Raw genomic sequence first — 25,672 nt, 5'->3', positions numbered from 1 at the left:
AAGCATGGTGAACAATGAACGAATATCACCCCATCCATTTTTATCACCCCTAAATATGCGCGATATATAGCCTCCTATCATACATTTATACTCAGACTCTCCTCTGCCCACCTTGTTGCCTGTCAGGCTGTTTTTAACGGCACTCAGTCAGACGGGCACCTCTGCGGCCCTACTAATTCGGGTTCATTGGATGGCAATAACCTAATTTAGAGCCTCATCTTTTGGGGCGTTTCTTAATGAGGATGCACAAGCGAGGCGATGATGTCTGTGCGGTGCAATAACGCGCCGGTTATTCAGGTGGGAGCAGCCAGCACCGCTCACCAATGTGTTTAGCCTCCAAGGATCCCGTTAAGCTTGATGAGACTCATCTATAATGCGTGATTGAATACCAGGGAACCCTCTTTCTATCCTATAAGCTTCTGACGGGATATTCAACCGTTCCACCACCGCCACATCACAGGGAATGAAGTGGAGAGTGGTTCACAAAATAATTTTAAGGCACAGTTGTCTGGCTTCATTGAATAGGCCTCTTGTTGTTTAGAGAGGATCAGGTTTTATCGTGCCCTAACCCTGGGTCGATGGATATCACAGTGACCTGCTTGGCACCCTATGTGGGAATTCCATCCCTAGCTGTAAAATGACAGGTTGTACGGCTAGAGCGCTCCGTTTAATATGTGACCATGCTCTTAAAGCACCCATTAAGAACTGAGTGTGGGACGGACAGATTTATGGAGAGGTGTGCACCACGTCAATCAATCGATCAAAAAGAGAAAGTGAGAGAGGGATGTGAGGAACTTGTCACGCTTACAAACCCAACTCTGTTCCTCAGCCGAAGGGAATTTACGTGTTTGCAAATAATCTTTCTAATATGACAATAATAATAGGGTAGCAATGATAATCGTAAAAATTATATTTTAAAGAATATGTATAAGGATTGTTGTTGTTGTTAACTATTGCTGTAATTATTATTAACAACACTGCTTTTAAATATTCCTATTTATTAACTTTAACAACTGCTTTAAATGTGAAAATACAACAATGATGACAATAATAATGAAACAAATAATTTAAATAATCGAATATTATATATATATATATATATATATATATATATATATATATATATATATATATATATACACACACACACTAACTGTATTACAGTCACAATTCACATTTATAAATATTTAGCATATTTATTTATTTTGTGTGTGTTTTGTCCCGTTTTATGACACATAATTTCTTAGATGAGATATGTTTAGATAAAAGTGGAATCGAACATAATAATCGTTTTGATGCTTTCTCGCCATTCCCTTTCATCAAACTGAATTCAGGACATTATTCTCTGACCTAGACTGAAATCAGTTTATACTGGTGCCTGCTCATATTGTTGAATTTCAGAGTCCGTTTATCATTGTCCAAGCAAGAACAGGGCAATATTTATCCGGATTTGCCCCCCTGTTTTATTGTATTTATTATTATTATTTTTCTTACAGATCTGCCGGCATGTAAAATTAAGCACCTGGGATCCCAGGATGTAAGAGACAACTACAATTATTCTCAAAATGCCATTATTCAGTAATAAGCAAGAATAACACTGTTTCCAAAAACACTGCATAGCAACACAGGACAAATTCAATCTGTGTTTTTGCCTACACTTGCATGACATCCCCACATAACTTAATACAAATGTGTCTTCCTTTTTCGCGTTAAGAAAGAAGAGTGTGATACATTTTGTGAAATAAAATGTGGGCTATTCGATTTCACGCTCAAAATATCAGAATTGAAGATAGAAGGGGGAACAGAAACCTGAAAGCAACAATTAAATGACAGTACTCTGCTAGCAGCAGCTGTCCAGTACTGCAGCGTGGTCACCCCAAAACTTCACCCACTCTCACGCAGTCATGACACTTTAATGGAGCTCTTACGCGAAAGAAGCATGAATTCAGAGAGCCAAGGTGTGGGTGTGAAAGGGTGTGTTATAATAACTAATATCAATCAATCAATCAATCAAAAAGAGGAAGTGAGAGAGGGATGTGAGGAATCAGACAGACAGACAGGCAGACCGACAGATAAACAGACAGACAGACAGACAGATAGATAGATAGATAGATAGATAGATAGATAGATAGATAGATAGATAGATAGATAGATAGATAGATAGACGGGTAGATGGGTGGATGGCGGTCAACACAGTGTTAGAGAAAGAAAATTAGAGCGAGAAGAAATATTTGAGTTTTTTTCTTCTCCAGGACACAATAAAACATAATTGTTGCAGTTTGCTGACCCGTAAAATTTGGGGGCTAGATTTCCCTTCAGAACCGAGCATATAATTATGCAAACAGAGATTTGACAGCGATCTGGTGAAGTGCACCCGAAGACAAGGGCCTGGAGGAGTGACAGTCGGGCTTCAGTAAGTGCTGCGCTCTTTGAGAATAGTTCATATTCGGCGGCGCGGGAGAGTGTGTGAGGGAGAGCGCGCGTGACAAAAAGCTGATAAAATTGAAAAATCAATCAAGAATTTCAGTCCCTTTTTTTTGTGTGTGTGGTTTTTGCAGTTTAAGTGTGACTCTCACGAAATAAGTGTTATGAAAAAAAAAAACCCTATAAGATAAAAAAAAAAAAAAAAAGATGTCACATTGTTTAACGCGTGATAGGCTAATTTTAAGGGATATACATTTTAGAATTATTTTTCTCTACAAATCCGTTGTTACGCGTGTTTACCAATAGTTTATACAATTTTGGCTCGTGCTTTAATAATTTAACTTGTGATAAAACAATTTAGTAACAAAATCGGTTAAAAAGTTTACCACCACAAACAACCGTTAAATGCGATTGTAACTGTGTAGCTACATGACTTTAACATATCGTTTCTATTTTATAATATGCTTATCCAGAAGTTAACAGCAGTTTTGGAATTGTTAGTCCATGTATGTTTAATGCTATAATGTTTAAGCAGCTGAACATCTACTAAATGCAAGATGTTTTTCTTTCTTACCTTGTCAAGATAATTTAACCTCAACTCAAACAACAATATCAGTTTAGGATGAGGCCCATTTTACTATAGCTTGAAACTTGCATGCCAACATTTCTACTTTACTGAAAACTTTCCACATTTAGCTCATAATTTCTACCGTATTTGTGAGTTGACGTCTACAACAGTCTGTTGAAACATAAAAACTAGGTGTTATAGACGTGGCATCATCCGATAGGCTACTTAGTTGTCTTTTGACTGACACTTATTTTGGTTAACACTGGTCTCATTGTAAAGGCATGGGCTCGATCTAGACACCGCTATCAGCTTTCGTGATATTGTTCCACAGCTGTTACGTGAGAAGAGCGACTCATTCTCCAAACAGGCTCACCTTCCCTGGGAACAGAGCTGAGAGGAGAGCCGCTGGAGCAACAGACTTTATCGGGCTCGCATGATCTTTCCTCCATCAGGCTGAACTTTAACCCGACAACTTCTTAGGTTGAAAGAGATGCTTTTCCGATCATTACGTTGTAAATAAAAGTGTCCTGCATTGGTGTTTTTAAGTGGAGAACCTGCAAAAGTCTGGCTTCAAACGCGCCGCATATTATTTTGCATTTTCTTTCTCTTTTTACACATATAGCCCAAGCCTATGCTTGCTTTATGCATTGGACATTTGGAGGCAAATAAATACATTCTTAGGGCCTTTCTTTGAAACATAAAGAGGGACAATACAAATCAACGACCAACTGCATCATTTCATAAAGATTTTTATTTTATAACAGCATTTTTGGAGATCACTATTACAATCAAATAACATGGAAATGAAGTGAACATAGTGATCGGGGGAAAACATTCAAAGACGCAAGATGAACATTTTGTACTGATTTATCAACGATCACCCAGGAAAATTAAATTTGCGTTAAAATCTCGTTAAAAACGTCCCAACAGCGAAAGCAAAAAAGCCAATGGCAGATTAAACTCACAAAACTTCTTACATAAAGAATAATCATTTCAGTTGTTCAGCAAACATCCCTTCAGAGTGAGAATTTCTCAATAAAAACGTAACTATTCGATAAAAAATATGAATAGTCCTAATTTACAAATCAATTATTTTCGATTTGGTTTAAGGCTGCATTTACCACGAGCGAAATATTCACATATGGCTTGTCATTCTACACTAGAAAAAATAAAAGCAAGTAAAGACGAACATTGTGTGTTTATTCCTTTAAGCGACAATATTGGGATTGGAGTTGAACAGTTTTATCTAATCCATTATTTGCTGGACAGACAGTCAAATAAACTTTCAGTCCATTATTAGCAATCTAATCATGTTTTGCAGGTATTTTAAAAGTTTCAATTCAAATCAAATGTAAAAAGGTTTCAAGGAAAAAACAGTTTAGAATCTGGGGTCTGGAATTACTTGAATTTCTTCTCGAAAAATATATGAGAAATTTTCAGAAAATTCATTGCCCACTTTAATACTATCCATTTTAATTTCTAAAAAGGTTTTACTGGGAGATTAATTTCCAAACTAAAAACAGAGTGATCTGTTGACATGTCAGAGTGAGATATCTTTAAGCCTCCACTAATAACATATTGTCCTGAAGACAATGTCTCTTGTCTTTGCAGAGACAGTTACATAACATGTACTTCAGCATTAGCAGAAGATGACAATGAGGCATTAAAACATGAGGCTGAATAGTCATGGGCTCTGAAATAAGGGCAAGTTATACGGGCAAACATCTTAAGGAAAGGCTTTTATGCTTTGGATGGCATTAAATCTCCCTGACAAGAAGGGCTACATAGATACTCTCAGACTGCTGAACTGACATATCTGCTCTGTTAGGGAGATATTCCTCAAATTCATGCTCACACAAGGTTTTAAGGGATTTAAAAACAGGAGGATTCTTTATGTCTGTCATGCTGTCAATGGCTTACTTCATTGTGTTCATTCTTAATCTAGTCTTAAGATAGCCATTCAATGGATGTGTGGGTCTGCAAGTTGCCTTGTTCCTGTTAATGTGTGGTTATATGTATGAAACAAGCAACCTGAAAGCCTTTGGCATCTGAAATACTATGTTCCTTAAGACTCCAGTAATATAAATTCAAAGAAAATACTAGACGAAAACAAAGAGCGAATCTTAGAGATGCAAAGACTTGGAGACAGGCACTAGGACCTGTGCAACATGTATGTGTGTATTAGCTCAATTCAGGACAATGTCAGGATAATTAGAGGTGCATCAAGAGGCGATGTGCGGCACCACCTGTCAGCCTTAATCTGGCCACCACCAAATCCACACAGAGGCCCACAGGAGGCACAAGCAGTGAAGCCATATTGCTTTGACAGTTGCACTCACCCAGAAGTAATGCAAAACACTATTCTGATGTTTACAGGCTAACCCTGCACTCCTCAGAGTCAGACAATACGCTGGGAGGAGGGCTTCAAGGAGGAATATTTTTCATATAGAAGATAGAGGTAAAAAGAAGGGAACGAGGGCATATGCTCTTTATGATGTTCTTCTATAAGTCTTCATTCTTCATACGATGGGAGCTGCGTGTGGTAACTGGGCTTGAGGAGGTCTCGTCCTCATGATCCTTCAGGGCATTGCAGAAGAACTTGAAGATGGAGTGGAAGCTCCTCCATGATGTTAACTCATGCTTCTCAGTACCTGCAAAACAGCACATGCAGGCACACAAACATACAATCAGGTTGGACATGAGGGGAAATCACAGAAGATACAGACATAAGAACAGTGTTTATAAGCCATGTACACACTGCAAAGTTTTAGGAGTGAAAACCTCATTTAAATGAGGGAGTGAGTCCCCTATAATATAATTATTATGATTCAGTGTATGTACAGAATTACAGGAGTCACTTCCAAAGTTGTAATGATTGACCATATAAATGTTTTTCCATCTCGCAGCTTGAAAATAAAATAAATAAATTAAATAAACAGTTCAACCCATTTGGTATTAGCTATTTATGTATTCATTTGTTTTATTTTTTGTGTACATTGGCCATCAGAGATGCATTAACATTAAATTTTTTAGTACATCTTACATTGACAGATGCTCATTAAGTTGTGGCTTTCTAAAGGAATAACATTTTAACATTTTAATTATCTTAATTTATGCACACTCATGTCATTCCAAACCATTATGAATATTCTCTTACACAGAGCACAAAAGGATATGTTGTGACCGATTTCCATACAATGGCAGTTGATAGTGACTCAAAAAGCACCCAAAAGCATCATAAAAGTAGTCAGAGTCTTCTGAAGGAATATGAATTTTGGTGAGAAACAAACTGAAATTTGTTGAATTTATAACTGAATTTATATTACAGTGAAAATCTCATGAGCATGAGATAAGCTTGATTTCACGTGAACACAGAGCCATTGTGAACACATTGAATCACACTGGAAGTTCCATAAGGTTTCAGACTTAAAAAATGGGGGTGGTGAGGTGGTTCTCTTTCTTTTTTAAACTGAAAACCTCTACTGAGGTAGCACTTAAATAATTTATTTAATAATCATTTTGTATAGCACTGCCATACAAAAAAAAAAAAAACGTTTGACTCTGTGTTGAGTGCTGTGCATTCCAATACATAGTTTTCCATTTATTAACATGCTAACAAACTTAGGAACAATGGACAGAGTGGATGCTAACCATAGAAGATAACATTTTCTCTCTCCTGAGTTAGATAAACCTATCAGTTAATCCACAAAAAGCCTCAGTTTTCCTCTGTGGCAGCAGGTTGAAGAATTCCCATGTTTGGGTCATTGGATCCAGTTGAAGTGACATGTACACCTCAAGTCCTCATCAGACCTTCCAAGAAGTCCCACAAGAGCCTTTCAAAGCCCTCATAATACAGCACTTTGGGACAGGTAGTGTCTGGCATGAAAGCACTAGAGAGGTACATTTGGTCTGCTTATTTGTGAGAAATTTTGCTAGATTGATTCGTCATTGAACCATTCACAACACACTGTTTATAGCTTAAAGCATACAACTGCCTTGATATACAGTATGTCTGCAGCACTTTGTGCGAAACAAAGAGGATCAGACTGATGGGCTTTTCCCCCTCAATCTGCACTGCAGCTGGTGCATGAACTTGCCTGGAGGGCTCCAATTAAAGACCAACTTTAAGGCCCATGCCAAAAGTGTACTCAGATGGCCATGATATTGACCTCCATGTTTATTACATTGACCCCAGTCTGGGCAGTATTGATGAAGATAGCTGTGGAGAGATGGGAATGTTTTGTGTGTGTGTGTCAGGATGGTAGTCTTCAGTTCTTCTAGCTCGGCCAATGATCAGTGCCTCAGGTCAAGTTTACCAAGCTGGCTATCAGCAAGCCAATACCTGCTGCCCAAACAATCTCTTTAGTGGTGTAGGTCCTGGCACAACACCACTCTAGAGGAGAAGACATTGCCTCCACTGCTCTTATTTATAATTCATAGCCAATTTGGAGCAAACAGCCTTTACTTTCCCTCCACTACAGCCTCCATTCACCTCATCCAACTAACCTTTTTATTTGTCTGTCTTTCAGTTTTTTTTTTTTTTTTTTTACAGTAGCAATTAATGGCGAAGGCTTCACTTTATGTTACCTTGAACCAGTGGTGAACCCCTGATCGACAAGAGCGACTCATACTGTTCCCAGTCACGGGGTCAGCCACAGTGCGTCTCCGAGCAGATATGCAAATGCTGCAGGCCCCCTGTGTCGACCCTGCAGGAGCTCCGCCCCTGCCAGCAACATCACCTTTGATGAGGGTTCACAGGCATGCCTCACTAATGACCCTTTATTACTCTACCTTGTCAACTCTTAATTGCCAAGATGTGTTGAGTGTAAGCAATGGTGTATGTGTGCGAAACACTGTATCTAGGTTATGTCATTTGCTCGCATACACACAAAGAGTGGGGAGGAGGTCAGCTGTGTCCAGTGAGCCTACAAATGAAATAAATGCCTTTTAAAGACATGGCCGTCGATTAAATGTCCTATTTCTATAAAAAGAGTGATTTCTACCTCATAGAATTAGGAAAACATGAGTTTCTTCTGTTTAAAATTCTAATTGAAGTTTTCTTTTTTCTTTCAAAGGTTATTCTGTTTGTCTGGGTCACTTTTTATTTGAAGTAGGAGGGAAATTATGCTTCATCACTTACAAATAATGGCATACTAATATTAAGAATGAAATGAACTTGTAAATGGGAAATTGATTTTTAAAGCACTGAAAAACGTCTGTGCACATCTCATTAGTATAATACTACATGGAAAATATGAGTACAAATAAAGTGTATTTTTATTGAATAACTTAAATATAATTACTTAGATTTCTACATGTAATAAATTTTAGAAGCATTCCAGTATTTCAGTTTTGGAAAAAAAGTTGTTTTCCAAAATGTATTGGCTGATTCTGCATGTTTGTGCCTTGAAAATGAAGTAGAGTTACCCATAAAACAATCTTGCAGACAGATTAAAATATGAATCTTACATAAATATTGGTGTTTGTTCAACTTTTGGCCATTCCATGTCCCAGGGTTTGATTTTCATGTAAGCAAAGTTTTTTAATTTTAATTTTCTCATTGAAACCATGCTTTTATCATTTATATTTGTTTATTTTCAAATGCCTTTAAGTACAAATGTAACTTTTTAGCTTGGTTCAATATTCAGACTTTTAATATTTAAGAATGAAACTCTATTATAAAAACATAATGTTTTGCATGTTTAAAACTATGATAATCTAAACAAAAAGTGAAATAAAAAACCATTTCAATATGTATTGTGTGAAAATTATTTCTCTCAATTCTCTCAGGTGTCAGTCCCACCACACCAAAAATGTTGCCCATAATATATATATATATATATATATATATATATATATATATATATATATGTATATATATATATATATATATATACACATACACATATATATTTTTAAACGCTTGTGTTCTTTAAGTCAAAAAGAAATTAAAGACAATTCAAGGTAAATGTCACTTGTGTGCAGAACATTTTTTATCGACCGTCATTTCCAATCAAGCTGTAGTTTTGCCAAATTACCCAAAAAGTATGAAAATATGTTTTAACTGTATGTATTTTGGATATATGAAAATAGTCTAATCAAAACACATAAAAAATGCTCTTTGGCTGAACTTGATTCAATTGTGGACTGTGGTTCCATGTGTTTTAAATTAGTTTTGTAAACTTAAATTTACTATGTAATTTCAACACAAACACTTTATGTAGAAAGAACCTTGTTGAACTGGGTAGACATAAATTAGGCATGTCAGTGTAACTCAGGTAATTCTCTTTAATTTCTTTATGTACTAACTACTGAATGTTAACATGCTAAATGCATGGTACTATGTAATGGTTAGTACAGCATTTGATCAATAAAGTGAGAAATTAATTTCATGTGTGACATCTAGCTGTCCTCATGGTTAGCTCAAGCTCCACTCTTCACCATAATGATAAAGCCCAAAAATCCAACATAACAGAAACTCTTCTAAATCATAATATAACAAAACATGGTCACACTTTATATTAGGTGGCCTTAACTACCATATACTAACATTAAATACATACAAGACTGTATATTTACTGTGTAACTACATGTGGTTCTGCAAAATTCCAACATTTTCTGCTACTGAGGTTGAGGTACGGGTAGGTTTATGAGTAAGGGTAGGATTAGGATTATGGGTTAGAGTTAGGTTTTGGGGTAAGGGATGGTTTAGGGGTAAAGTTAACTGAGTAACTACAAGCGTAATTAAGAGTAACTACAAGCGTAATTAAATTCAAGTACTTTAAATGTAATTACGATGCAACAACATGTGTGTACATTATAATTACATTTAATCAAATGGTTAAGTACATAGTAGTTATGGCAAAGTAATATAAATTAGGTCCCAAAACATGAAACAATACAAACACCACAAAAAGTATTCATGTAGTCAACTCAAATGGATTAAGTAAATGTCAATTTTACTTATTTAAATATGGCATTTCCATCACTGTCATTTATCCCACAGAATTCTATTAAACACAACTCAAAATTTAGAATGTGGTGGAAATGACACTGTGGTGGGAATCTTCATGACTTTCAGAAAAATAAAAAGAACAACAATGACATAAATCAACTTCGATGCATTCCACTATAAGTTGCATTGCTAGTAGACTTTACTTTCTAGAAGTCCACAGTCTTAAAAGTGCCCAAATATTGAGTGTAATCATATAATATAAAATACATTATATAGAGAAGTCTTACAAGTAAAAAAAAAATAAAATAAAATATTGATATTAGTAGTTTTAAGAAGCTACTTCTGCAAACTTGAAAATTCAGAGAGACCAGAACTCTCATCAAAGATAAATGATACAGTAGAAAATCATATACAATTGTATTATGTACAATTAAAATGCTGTGCTGTCTGAGCACCATAATTATGTTTTCTCAGTTGTATGAATTCTAAATGTGTAATTGTGCAATTAGAAAAAAATGTGCACCTTTTGAACTAATGCGAGTGAAAACTTCCCAGCAGACAGACTGCCACTTACATGACCCTGACCGATTTCCCACGCAGTCACATAACCTTCACAACATCCTCCCACCTACGCAACAGCGCCGCACATTTAAATATGCACAGACAATGCTTTTATATATTCATTTTCAGCAACACACCTCACAGTATGAGCACACACACACACACACACACACACACACACACACACTCCCACTCACACCAGGCCACTGTTATCGGTGTTACTTTATAACAATCCATTTGACCACTGTATTGTAATAACGAGGCTTCATATTTTACTAGCCTGTTAAGACATCTTCCAGATGCAGATCAAATTTTTATAATGAACCGTAACATTATTCAGCTGGATACCTTTGAGGGTAATTTAGTAGTTCTTTGATTTCACTGTGACAAACAGTGTTTGAAACAGTGTCCCAGTGACACACACTCTCTCTCTCTCTCTACCTCACACACACAAACACACTCTTTCAACATTCATGTCAACAATAAATCAAGGAAGACAGGCTTTAGCTATCGGCAATTCATTTTTTCTCCTCTCACCAAAAGCGTTACAAACGGTAATCTTGTGTGATGGTAAAACGCTCATGAGAAAACGATGCTTGAGTGAATGAGCAGTCAAAGCACCGCCGCAAGTAACACTCGGAGAGAGTAAAATATCAAAGTGTGCTGAATATAATTGGTCTCCATCTGTAGCAAGCAATTCAATCCTGCCTCCTAATTGATCGAGCACCACTGGCATATTTTATTATTTGTTCAAATTATTTGATTTTATTGCCAGCCATTTTACGTGTCGTAATTATGCCGTTGCTGAAAAATTACAGTATCTGCATTTCTAGTAATTAAAATATTTCAACCTCTAATTGTTTTACCATGCTTGTTTCCATTTATGCTAGCTTTTTTTTTTGTTTTCTATTGAACTTGTATACATTGTACATCAGCTTAATTATATCCTTCACCTGTTAAAAACATATCATAGTGTGGCTGTACTTTTATTCTAAACTAGAATGAACTAGTCTGAGCAGCCACACTTGTAACACTAGCAGGGGGAACTATCCTTTGCACGAGGCAGCAGAGTCTATTTGCTATCTGTATCCCTGTTGGCATAGGGGTTAGATTTCCGGACCCGACGCTCTCTGATATTTGTTTGCTCTATGCTCTAGAGGTTTGGCGGTTTTGCCATGCATGTCTAAACATCTGAGAGGCGATCTGAGAGTGTCGGCTTAAGGACAAACGAGGCCAGAACAGGTGTCAACGTTCTAGCACGTTGTGTTAACACGGATCTCTTTGATGGAGAAGCTATGATTCGTGACAAAACTAATTAAAACTAAATATACTCTATAACCAGCCCCCCAACACATAAACCCACTTCCCTCCAAGGATATGTGGCATGGATCTTCCTGCTTGACGTCAAGAGCAAATCTTCTGTGCAATATTATCATTGCAATGAGGGCATGCTATGGTTGCATTATATCTTATTAAATGAATGCATTAGAAAAAAATAAAATATCCACTCAAACTTGCAAATGGAATAGGGAAAACCATGCAGGCACATGATTTCATCAACAATTCACACTGTCAAAATGCAATTCACCTACAGCATTTGCCCAAACAGTATGTAGGATCTGTCTGGTGTTGTTTTCCCCTTGCCCCCTTGCCCCCCTCCTCCCACTCTGCCTCTTTTAATTACTTTACTTATTATCGTTGTTAGAGCAAACAGAGGCAGAACTCATTACACATCCATAAATGAGAAAGCCGAACGTGTGGCTTCAGGGCCTGCTGAGAGAAACCTACAATTCACTTATAAAGTTGGAAACAAAGCGAGAGGGGGTAAAGAGTGAGTGAATGAAGAAAGAGAGAAAGATAAGAAATGCTATGAAAATTGAAGACTTACTCCTTTCTTTTCACATCATTCAAGAAGTCAAGCTTGAAACTGAGTGAAAAGAAAAAGTATTTTCTCCTCAACACATTTCCAACGTGTGTCCCTGAGCTGCTGCAGCAGTGCAGATTTTTTTTTTATTTGAGTGTGGGCGCCTTGACTTGGCTGTAATAAAGATGCCAAGTTTTACAGAGCTGGAATGGAGTTTTTACAAGATAACCGTAGAGCAGGGGCCAGTGTGGGATGTGTGAGTATTTGAGACTGGGGGGGGTCAAGTTAAATCATACCCCAGTACTGCACCCACCAAAAATACCCATCACAATGGCAATGACATGTTCGGTTGTAGCTCGGTGAGTATTTAGGAGAGATAATCTAATGTTGGTGCTTGGACGTCTGAATCCATTCTACCAGTTGAATAAAGAGAGGATCTCACCAAAGCTAGTTATTAAGACAGGCTAGCCCTTTGCAAGAAGGTGCCCGAGCTTGCGCTGCAAGATAGCTATAGTCGGACCATGCTTACTCCATTTTGTCCACTATGAAATACACTTTAATAACCCTAAGCAACACATAAATCACACATGATTTCAGAAATGACAAATAATTTAATTGATAGCAGAGCAGAAATGGAAATAGCAAGGATCATTTGAGTGCTAATTTGTTAGCAAGTCAAATAACCAAAGTCCACAGTAGCATAATTAAGTTAGCCGCTGATAAAATGCCTGCAGATGTCAAAGCCAACTCCACAGGGGAAACGAAAAATAAACAATGAAGACGACTCTGACTGCAAACAACTCGTGAGTCCAAGTCACTAACTATTACGATGCTTGAATATTCATTAAGTGGTCTTTAGAAGGCAGAAGCTCAATTTACAATCATATAAAAGCTCTGATTACTGTCTACACATTCACAAAAAAACACACATGATCAGTATAACAAAAACATAAAAGGTCAATAATACAAAAATATAAAAAGGTCACACATTACATTTTATGCACATTTTTGAGGGTCTATAAAGGGGTTTATTACAGACCAATAACTCATTTACAATACCATTATAAATCATTGCGGTTATAACAACATGAATAAAAAGGGCAACTGTCATGTGATCCTTACCAAATAGTGGGCTTTTAAACTTACATGTTATACATGCTTAATAACCCTTATTAAACATTAGTAACATATGAAAATGCACCTTAATTACCAAATGTATTAAGGAGTTGCCTACAATTGATACCTATGTACATATTGTTCTGTATGTTTAATGGTCATTATGCTTCATTATGTGAGATATGCTGTGAGCGAGCATAAAGACTTGCACATTGTTGAGGACTTTAAGTAACTAGGAATAGGTTAGTTGTTACAACACTTGGAATAGCACCATTCATTTTTAAATTAAAGTGACAAGAAAAAGTGACAACACAAGTGAGTCAAGACATTAGAGTAATGAATATACACTCACTTACTTTATTAGGAATCACTGCATTTTTTTTGTTTGTGGCATCATACTGAGTAAACTCTAAAGACAGGAGATCAGCAGTTACAGAAATACTTAAACCAGTCGAAATCACTGAGATCACATTTTCCCCATTCTGAAGGTTGATGTGAACATTAACTGAAGCTCCTGAGCCGTATCTGAATGATGTTATGCACTGCACTGCTGCCACATGATTGGCTGATTAGATAATCGCATGAATAAATAGGTGTACAGGTGTTCCTAATAAAGCACTTATGGGTTAACACAAAGCAGAAAGTAGCAAAATTACACAATCCCCTCCTTTTAATCTCACTAAAATAATCTATTATTGCTGCATATTGACATAAATCATGAATCAGGGCTTTTTGTTATTGATTAATTTAAGTATGAATAAGTTATCTATTAAGCATTTATAACAAGTGAAAATGCTCACTATTCAGAAGTATGACACGAAAAAACGCCTTTTTATGTTGTTTTTTTATTACTATTATCACATATCAATGATTTATAATGCATAATGAATTATTAATCATTATTGAACCCCTTTATAAACCCTTAACAAAGAATATTTAATGCAAAGTATTACCTAGAAAAATAATAATTCAAGTCTGCTGATTGTCGAACACTGGGCAGCTTCTGTACAAATCTCAATTTTGCAATCGAACTGCGGTTTGATGTTAGTCTATAAACAATTTAAATAAGGCACAGAGATGGTTAATTTGCACAGGCTTTAGTACCGGCACAATGCTACGTGTCAAGAATGTACAATAACACAGCACATTACATATGCAGATAAGAGGTGTTAGACAAACACAATACAAAAACATCAATGTATTTGTATTCAGCACATGGGAACATTTGCAACAAGGACCATTTGAGCATTTGCACAGTTCCCCAAAAATTTCTGACATCATCAAACTTCAGTATCAAACTATGGCCCCATTTTAAGTCGCATTTGTATTTATCTTATATTTGAAATATTTATTTTTATTAAATTTTTATTTGAAAAACTGATGATTTCAAGTTTCATGCAAACATGGTTTTCTTGCACTATCAGATTTTTTAAAATATGCAGATATTTGGTAGTTATCTACATACTGGTGTGCATGTACACACGCTCAGTGTTACAGCAAACATATCCGAAAATTTGGCAGAAATATTTTTTGCTGTCCTTGCATGTAGTGTTAGTAATCTTTTGAACACTGGTCAGATAAGGTTTGCCCAGCTCTGTAATGACTACAGCTCTGATAACAACACCATTTAATCAGAGAGTCATAAATGATGACTCTTATTACAGAAGACGGCTTCATCAGCAAAACAATGCTACTTCACATAACTCGATATTCACACACATCTCTGAGAATAACATTTAATCTGAGGTAACGGATGAACCCAACAAGTGGGACACTTTGATAACAGAGTCAGAGAAAGCAAGATTGAAATGGGGTGTGTGAGGAATATGGGAAATCAATACCAGATCAATACATATATAAAAGCACAGTGTTTGAATGTATTTACTAAAGGAGCAGAAGGAGTTGGGAACCAGAGAGGGAACTCCAGTCAAAGATTCCTGCACAAGCCATCCTTTTACAAAACTTTGTAAACTAGAGAAGACACATCTCTGAGACTCACGATGAAATGGGTGTGTTTGTAGACTGATTCGAAAAAATTGATTTTTGTGCTGGACATATTTCAAAAGCCTTGGTTTAGTTGGCGGTATGAGTGCATGTTGGATGATGCAATAGAGTGTAAATCAAACTGCTGGCTAATACAACGACTGTGTAAAGCTTACAACACAGCAGGCCAATAATTGAGGAAACTGACTTGGCAAAGAACGATTACGTGAACACTGCATCGGCCTAAGCACTTTGATCACGTTCAAAGCTTGTAGAAATAGTACTTTTTTCCCCCCAATTTTAATTACACGGTGGTTTACTTGCACCAAACTTTTGGGAGGCTGTCTTCTCCAGCCTGAGAAGAGGCAAAAGAGTGCAAACTGCGTCCTTGCTGTGTGTCATCTGTAATTACGGGGGCATCTTCAGAGTGGCCCCATGCAAAGCGAGTGGCAGACAGCGCGGAGTTAGCGCTAACGGCTAATGCATGGGACCCACACTTCACATCAGTGAGGAAGGCAGGCTGACCTTGCTTGCCTCACATTAGCACTCTTATCTGGTGTATGTGTGTGTATGTTGTGTGGAGGTGTAGGAGATAGGCCTGGAGTGGGCCGCAGGGGCGGGGAGGAGCAGAAATAGATCACTTAGGGGAACAAAGTGTAATTAATGGGTGGAGAGAGATAAGAGTACCCTGGCCACTATCTGGGAATGTGCTAATAGGGTTCATACACACTCAGCATGAGCAGGGGATGACCCCTGACAGTTTGTGTGTGTGGATGTAGAGGAAGACATGATGTATGCTGATGCAATGGATATGAGTCTGTGTGTGGTGGTGATGGGGGGGTACTTATAATTTATTTAATCAAAATATTTCTCAGTGGAAATAGCTGATGTGTTCAGATTATATGAGTCAATATGTTAAACAGTTACTATTACTATTAGGGATGCACTGATACAAAACTTGTGTGCCAATACGATTATTTATAGCAACATCTTTCAGAACCGATAGTTTTATTGTTCTGCTTTTTTATGCTATCTTGTTTCAAATCACCGATAATTAACTATACAATTTCGAAAGATTTACACTCACTTAACACTTTATTAGGAACGTTATGGTCCTAATAAAGCGCCTGATGTGGTCTTCTGCTGTTGTAGCCCATCTGCCTCAAGGTTTGACTTGTTGTGAATTCTGAAATGTTATTCTTCTCACTACAATTATACAGAGGGGTTATCTGAGTTACCGTAGCCTTTCTGTCAGCTTGAACCAGCCTTGCCATTCTCTGTTGACCTCTCTCATCAACAAGGCATTTTTGTCTGCAGTACTGACACTCACTGGATGTTTTTTGCACCATTCTGAGTAAACTCTAGAGACTATTGTGCGTGAAAATCCCAGGAGATACAGAAATAATCAAACAAGCCTGTCTGGCACCATAAATCATGCCACAGTCTAAATTGCTGAGATCATATTTTTTCCCCATTCTGATGGTTGATGTGAACATTAACTGAAGCTCCTGACCTGTATTTTAATTACTGTATGCATTACACTGCAGCCACATGATTGGCTGATTAGATCATTTGCATGACTAAGTAGGTGTACAGGTGTTCCTAATAAAGTGCTCATTTAGTGTATGTCTCCAAATGTCTAAAGTTAGGATAACCTCACGGTTGTCTTACAACCCAAAAGGTAAGATGTATTGTATAATGTATTGACTTGGTCTTTTCAAGTTTGACGCATTCCATCAAGTTGAGTCGGAATTCACAATGGCGTGTTATGTAGAAATGTCATTGTAGACCAAAACAAGTTTTTGACTGTTTTGTGTTTTATGCTATTTTTATTTTCAGCTTTCAAACAATGTAAATGTTATCATGAAATTTAAACTACAGATGTTTTGAAGCTTCTTAATGTGGTGACATCACGCTAGTCAATTCACATGGATGCACTGCATAGTGCTCTCTCTCCGGGATCTTTAGAATCCATACAAACACAATAATTATATAATTAGAAAGCGAAGACTGTCCTTTTTACTTTTAATGCATAAAACAATGACGGTTAATGTCATTAAACTAACACATCTCACGCACTTTAGATAAAAAAAATAAATACAAAAAAAACCATATTGCCAGGTGCTTGCTACTTATAAAAAAGTTAACAGTTACTAGTATTGAATTTGTTGTATTAGATAAGGCAACCTCATGCGCAGGCTAATATAATCAGACAATGTCAAAGCCTGTCATTTTTGAAGAACATAATTTTTCTAGAATTACTTTAGGAACATTCTTACAAACTTATAATTTATACTAAGATTTTTTTTTTTTTATCTTCAGACAATTTTCGTGAATCCGGTCCCATGTTCCTTACTGTTTCGACCTTTACGATGAGTAATCAAATTAGTTTTGTGTTAAAAGATTTAATGGAAAAAACTTTGTGAAATTCAAGCAGTGCAAAGCTCACAAACTGCAACTTGTTACCGAATTCAAAGTAACTCCACACAAGAGACATTTTATTTCCCACAAAGCAGAGTTGTTGACAACTTGTCCAATGTGTTTTTCCACCACCAGCCCTGATCATCAGCTCTTTTCAAAATATCGGCCAGTGCAGGTAATTGCTTTTATCGGCCGATACCTATTGGGACAAATAAGCTAGGCCAAATAAGTATAACCTATGTATTATGGATAATAACGGGAACATTACTCAGGTGATTCTAAGTCTGGCAGTAATTGCCTTATTTACTGTACACATTTGTTGTTGAAGACATGCAGTTCTGAAGTTCAACCGTTACTGTAAGACTGTTACCACACTAAAGCACTTTCCAATAAGTCTTTAAATTCCTCTCCTTTAAAGAACTATCAATAGAATATTTAAGCTAAAAAAACACTAGTTGACTAGTCACTTGATTGATAACAACCATACTGACCCATCGTTACACCCAAGACAGTCACAACAAAGTCAAATTCCATTCTGGAGCCAATGTGCTCTTGTTCTCAAAGAGGATTAACTGTCAAATGCATTAAGAGGAAACATCTAGAACATGTTGTTAACAATCACCACAGTCCTCTCCTTCACAGCACATACACAGACCACACTTCCTTCACATCAAACCCATGGACAATGTTATTACACTTGGCTCAGTGGCAAGGCTTCAAATAAAGAGGACATTAATGTTTACATTGAGTGGAGCAACAAGGAAAGCACAGCAGTCAGCTAAAGGTCAGTCCATGGTGACTAAAAGGATGCTAATTGACAGAACTTCCTAACAACCTCCTGTATGCGTGGGTCCTGCGTCAGGGGCCTGATCAGGAGCCGTGCAAAGGGCTTCTGCGACAGTAAACCACCACATGGCAGACAGAGAATGTTTAAAATGCATTTCCGCTGTTTGTCTGAAAATAGGCTGGAGATAGAGGTCACTGGGCATCATTGTGGGATTCCTCAAGAGGGTAAGTTCAGCTTTTGAGGTCAGATATCTTCAACACTAATACAAATTATTTACCGTTGAATAACACATTCACTTGAAAAGTAAAGAAACTTTTTAAACATGTTGTTTGTTTGTGTTCAAATTAATAGCCTCAAATGTGTGTGATCTGATGGATATCTGTATTCTGTGGATCAGTCAGTCTCTGTCGCAGACCCTGTCTGACCCTTAACTCAGAGTCTACTAATACAAAGACCCTATGGTGAGGGAGAGGAGTTTGTACACTGTCAAAAGATAGAGGTGAGGAGCAAGAGAAAGAGATGGAGAACATGTATGATTGGCCTTACTCTGCCTGTAGAACAAGAGAAGGACATTAGAAATGAAAATGAAAGCACATTTGAAACAAAACAACAACAACAACACAAACAAACATAAAAAAATTTAACTAATTATAGACTACTAGGCTATATGCAGATATTCTATATATCTTTCATATATTCTATATTTATTGTTATTAAATTATAATTTTAAATCATTTCCTGTGTCTACTTGACATGGTGTTAAAATGTTTGTAATGAACGACAGGAAGTAATATGTTCTGCACCGTGGCTACTGGAGACACTGGATTTGTATGTAATTAATTATATTGCGAATGCATTTATCTAAAGTTACTTATATTATACTTACTACATTGCAGTGGCAGCTTGTGCTTTTCAAGAGAGTAAAAGCTCAGACCACTCATACATTATATTAAAACTGATTATTATTATTGTTCTCATTATTTTGGTGTCTGTAATGTTGTTGTGTAATGTGTTAATTGTGTGAACAGCGCAATATCGATGTGTGATATTTGAAACTTTTATTTTTTAAGATACTGAAATAATAGATCATTTGTACATACTGTACATTAAACATGCAATCTCCACTGCAACAGGGACAATCGTCCCAAATTGGCGTTAAGTCCCTTGCTCATTTCTATTACCAGCTGTAAGCTTTGACCACTGTGCTACACCACACAAATACTATTATTTAGAAAGTGAAACACAAAAAGAAAGAACACAAACAAACTAGAAAAGCAAAGGAATAAAAAATAAATAAAAAAATTGAAAAGTATATTCACACGAGGTGATGATTCATTACATAAAAGCTGTAAAAGTAGTCAACATTTAAAATAAAATCTACAAGTGGCTTGTTGCAATCTAATGTTGTGCTTGAAACTTACCCAAACAACATGGAGTGGGTCAAAAGTTCAGCACAAACAACCCACCCAAATGTAACTCCACAAACAAACAAACAAACACAAAACAATGGCAAGCATCTCCATTTTAGCATATTCGATGCGTGGGAAGAGTTAACACCCTGATAAGCTGTCTCAAACACCAGAATTATGTATTTTTTTCATGCCATGTGAGTCAGAGACTGCATAATTATCATCTCTCTGCAGACAAGTGAAGAGGGCTGCAGCCACTTCTCTGTCTCTGCTTTCTCCACACTCAATGAGAATTAACAAATACAGAGACCCACAAAACATTCAGATGCACATTGAATGGGTTAGTATCCAGCAGTTCCATGGTCACACTGACCTACAAATGAGGCTTGATCTGTCCCTGCAGGGGGCAAAAATAAAAAACACCTCGACCGAATCTATAGACCTTTATCTGACAAAGTGGACTAACATTCAACATGTAGCCTGTGTCAAATAAGATGTACAGAGATGTACAGATGCACCGTGAACCTGCAGTGAAACACGATTAATCAAAAGTGTGTTAGGGCTGCAGGACTTGGCTAGGACGAGTGTTTGAGGAGTGTGTGCTGTGTGTGGGTGTATGAGAATAGCAAGGGTCAGAAGCCACTCTGGCTCTCTCGATAGCGCTCTGTTGACAGCAGAGGTGAGAGCAAGCACGAGGAACAGCAAATAGAATAAAATAATCAATACATTCTCACTTGTCAAAGAGGTACAAGTCCTTTAAGAACAGTAAACTTTAACCCTGCATATACGTTACATTGATCTGATGATGTAAACTCCTGCCACAGGCTGCCCTGCTATATCGGTTCTGACATATATGGAATGTGAGTCATAGATAACATTGTCTGAGTAGATGTGTGACTGCAAGTGTTAGAAAATGAGAGGGAATGAGAGTGAGACAAGGAGAGATAGAGCATTCCTTTGCCAAATGCTTTTACTTCATAAAATAAAATACAGAATTTTGATAGGTATTTGCTAGACAATTATTACTATAATAATTATTATCATTCATACGTAAAGGGAAAGTTCATTAAAAAAGTATAATTTACTCACCCTTTGTATTCTCAAGCTTCAATGTTCATATTAATATTGCAAGATTTATTGTAAATAAGGACTCTAATTTTTATATATTTCTCACTCAATGTGACTGTAACATTATCAAACCACTTGAGTTTGCCTGGCAGACCTGTCATATCTACACTAAAATGCACGTAATTTTAACAGTAAAAGACTGTAAAAATGCTACAGTAAAAAAAAATAATAATTATTGGTTACCGAGTAGTTACCGTCTAATATATGTTAATCATATATTTTAAAAGACAATATATGCAACATTTTGTAAAAATGTAATTTTTTAGATGTAAAAAGTATGATTTTCAAATATAATTAACTGTTACAATTTATATTATGCTTAACTAGAAAGTACATGTACTTTTTTATGATAAATTATTGTTAAACATACAGTAAAAAAACTTTATTGGGTGTTCCCAGAATTCCCTGCATGACCCATTACATTTAATAATATTTTATAAGGGGTGTTCTGTGTTATATTTGATGGAGTTTAGTTTCACATATTTTACCCTGATGGTGTTTAGTGTTTGTGTGTACCTCTGAGCACTGTCTCTATATGTTTATTGGTCATTGCTCCTGGAAGGGCCACTATCGATGAACTTCATGTCATCATGTGCCCTGCTGTAACTACTACAGTGATTAGCAATACATTATAAAGTGAAAAGATGATTTTTTTTACAGTTTCAGAAGGTTAACATTTTAAGTTTATCATTCAATAATATAAACAATTATACTGCACCATAAAATATGGTGAGTGGTTGTGGTGTAGTGGTCTCAGCACATAACTGGTAATCTGGTAATCAGAAGGACCTTGGTTCAAACCCCACAGCCACCACCATTGTGTCCTTGAGCAAGACACTTAACTCCAGATTGCTCCAGGGGGATTGTCCCTGTAATAAGTTCACTGTAAGTCGCTTTGGATAAAAGCATCTGCCAAATGCATAAATGTAAATGTAAAATATACTGTAAAAAACACAATTTTAAACTGTAAAATGTACAGGTTGTTCTGTAAAGTTTTTACTGTATTTTTTACATAATTATTCTGGCAACCACAGCTGCCAGTTTTGTTTTTTGTAAAAAGAACTGTTTTTTTTTTTGTGTGTGTGTGTAGGGATCAGAAATCCATAGAGACTTGGGCCTATAACCAACCACCCAAAAACTATAGCACATAGCACATGCTCTGGCAACCACCCACAAAACCCTAGCATCATGATGTTAACTTCAACATGGGCAAGCATCTCTCCCAATTTCTTCAGAAAATGTAAATATCTAATTGCTTTATATTTTCTTTGTTCTATTTGACAAACGAGACATTGAGCGCTTAACCTTTATAATGTTCTTGTTTCTGTTCAAAGTAGAAATGCAGTCCTCTAGGGTATGTTAATACAGAATCAAGTTATAAATTAGACAGAAAGAAAAACAAGCTATAAAAGTTTAAGGAGAAGTAGAACATTATTGCAGAAAGAGGGAGCTGGGGAGAGAAGCTTTACTTCTGTCATAATTTAAACAAGTAAAAGTCTCCCACCGTTCTGTTTACAGTGTATAATTAATGCTTGCATGTTCCAACAAAGCTTTATCTGTGCTCTGCTTCTTAAGTGATATGATTTCATGTTTTATGACTGGTTTATGCCCCGCTCTTTAGTCAAATAACTACTGGAGCGATTCTGCATGCCTTGTGCTTCCCCCAAACACTGCTGCTCTTTTACCGACAGCTAAACAGCCTTGTTAATTCACTCCCCACTGCCAACAACAGTCGCATCCATCAATCCGTCTGAAATACGCCCCCAATCACTTCGAGTTTTACTATCGTGCGGCTCTCGTTATTGGGCTGATAGTGTGTTTCAAAGCCTTGTTTCACTCCATGTCTTCAGTTGCTGACCTCGGAGGTCTCTGTAACTTTAAACCCTCTACGCCCACATCTGCTTGATGTGCTAAAGCATTATGATACTTCAGAACTGTCTCCTCTCCTCGTGTGCCATAAATTTGATTGTGTAGTCCTAAAGTTAAGATGCTTAACTATAGCAGAGCTTCAATGGGTGCCGCAAACCACAGCCACCCAAGCAGACAAGGCTTTGATGTAATATTTTAATGCCACAAAAGACTGTGTGTTACAGTGATTTTAGCATGGGTAAGGGATGGTCTCTTCTTTGTGTCGTGCCTAAAAAATCCTTAACCATGTTACAATTACTATAACGCATGTCCTCGATTAGTCTATTGCTTTTATAAAAATTCATAAAAAATGCGAAATGATACACCAATGAAGAATTAAAGAAATAAATGACAAATGAAGACAATAATGTTCAATAAACTAATTTATTATCAATAATTAGCAGAAAAAACAATTCTCCAGCCAAGAAAGGATGTTTATAATTGCCAAGCAATGTAGCAACTTGGCACATTAATACAGAGTGTGCGATCAAAGTTGTTTATTTTACAACTGCTTTGTATGTAGCTTATCCACTCACATTTATATTTGGAACAATACTTTTTATAAAGTGATATTTTTTAGTAGTATTATCTGAGTAAAGTCGTTTTAGTTAGCAAGATAAATCCGCTATGAAAAATGTTGAGCCGTTTTCTGTCTGTTTCCTTTTGATACATGCATCACCCAATTTCTGGAGATTCGACCTAACCATGGCTTTCTCACTTGGATCCACATACTGAGAATTCAAGCTCCGCCACTGTTGTTTAAACATGCTTGAGTATATATTGTCTACACAAACTATTTAAAAAATCCTCAAAACCAAACCCTCCAGGTGCACTTCATCAGGTTATGACCATGGCAAACCACCCACGTACAGTACGACAACTCTTCTTTTGTTATCCTGACCACAGTGTTACCACTGACATGGGTATCAAGGGGCAGATTAATGGTTTGTAGTCAAATATCCAGCCTTAGGGAGCAAGACAAAATCTCCATACCTCCAGCTGCTTGGTTTTGACAGTGGTTTATCACGCTTCATAAAGCATAGATTGTCTCAAAGCAAACAGTGGTAAATATTCTCTGTGACAGTAGTGTCATGTGGAAGAATGGCAATTTGATCAGTTTTCATCTGAGATAACACATTTGCATTAGCTGGACAAGCTTGGAAAATAGTTTATTTTGCCTGATTTGAGCAAAAGAAGCACATTTTAAAATACCATTGTTGTCAGAATTCATTACTAATTTGTAATATTTGAATTGAAAGTAACATTGGACTAAACATTTGGGGCTTTCCTCATTTAAGCAGGTGCAAACTGTATTGCATTACTGAAAATAGCTGGCCAGAAGGATTACAAATAAGGCCAACAAGTGACCTGTCTTGCCTTAAAGGGACATTGCCCTGTTTGCATCCTCTCTGCATTTTCCATGCATTAATTCTGTTCTCACAAACTGTGTGTGCTTGAACATTCATTCCTCACGGTCTCTGATGAGACCAGTAATCTCTCTACTGTCACTTATTTTGTGTATTTTCTATCCTACGTGAATGCTTCCTCTTTCCTAAATGTGTGAGCGAGTGAGCGCATCAGACTGAATAGAGAACAGTGATTTTAAAAAGCAGATATTCCAGTGGGAATACCTCAATTTCAGTGTCTCTTCCTTTAATGCTGCTCTGGGCATGAAAAATAATCGGAGATTAAGTTATAACAATTGTGTTCAGCAGATTTTGAGTTTATTTTTCATCCTTGTGCCGCATTTGTCCCCGCTTTATAATAGGTGTATTTAACTACGGTGTATTACCTTAAATTTTATTACAATGTACGCAACATATACAAGTGTTGCTGCACTAACATTTAAAGTAGCTGCATGTAATTAAATATGTACTTTTAAAGTCACGTCTATTTTGTTTGTATAGCACTTTCATTTCATTTCAAAGCAGATTTATAGAAAATTATACTTTAATAGAAAAGATTGTAATATAGTAAAGTATTCAAGTCATAATAGTGCAGTTTAATAATAATAATAATAATAAAATACATGATTGCAAAATGCGCCTTAAAAACAGAAAATAATTATATTTATATTTAGACGCCATTGAGCAAGCTGAAGGCGATTGTGGCAAGGAACACAAAACTCCATAGAATATTGGTTAATAGAGAAAATAACTTTGGGGGAAACCAGGTTGAATGTGGGGGGGCTGTTCCCCTCTGGCTAATCAGCATGAATATAATGCCAATATCAGTTATTTATGTGTAGTACAAGTCAAGATTTAAAATTAGTAAACTAAGTAAGTGTTTGGGGCCAATGTTTAAGCAAAAAGCTTTTTTGACTGTAAGATTAATGACTAATGTCTTATAATTTACACTCTTATTTAACTCCATAAGTGCAAACAAATACATTGCCCTTTGTAATTTGGCTGATGAAGGCGGCAGTTCATTTATTACAACATTGTTTATATGAAATAACAATTTTGTATTTACTGTTGGAATTCTTAATTTGCAAGAGAAAAAAATAAAAATTAATAAATAAATAAAAACAATTAGTTTGCAGTGTAAT

The 25,672-nt window shown here is 36.4% G+C and overlaps 1 protein-coding gene across 2 annotated transcripts in view; it reads right to left on the bottom strand.

Moving 5' to 3' along the window:
• Window positions 1-3,732: 3,732 nt before the first annotated feature.
• The window catches only part of LOC127629933 (cotranscriptional regulator FAM172A homolog), a 233,937-nt gene continuing 211,997 nt past the window's right edge, over window positions 3,733-25,672 (bottom strand). For both annotated transcript variants that reach the window (XM_052107262.1, XM_052107254.1), the window contains exon 11: window positions 3,733-5,643. In XM_052107262.1, the coding sequence (XP_051963222.1) occupies window positions 5,495-5,643 (149 nt within the window). In that variant the 3' untranslated portion in view covers window positions 3,733-5,494. The remainder of the gene's footprint in view (window positions 5,644-25,672) is intronic.

This window comes from Xyrauchen texanus, chromosome 3 (genome assembly GCF_025860055.1).
Source record: "Xyrauchen texanus isolate HMW12.3.18 chromosome 3, RBS_HiC_50CHRs, whole genome shotgun sequence".
NCBI classification, from domain to species: domain Eukaryota; kingdom Metazoa; phylum Chordata; class Actinopteri; order Cypriniformes; family Catostomidae; genus Xyrauchen; species Xyrauchen texanus.
Note: the sequence above shows the minus strand (reverse complement) of the source record. Positions and strands in the feature narration are given on the sequence as shown.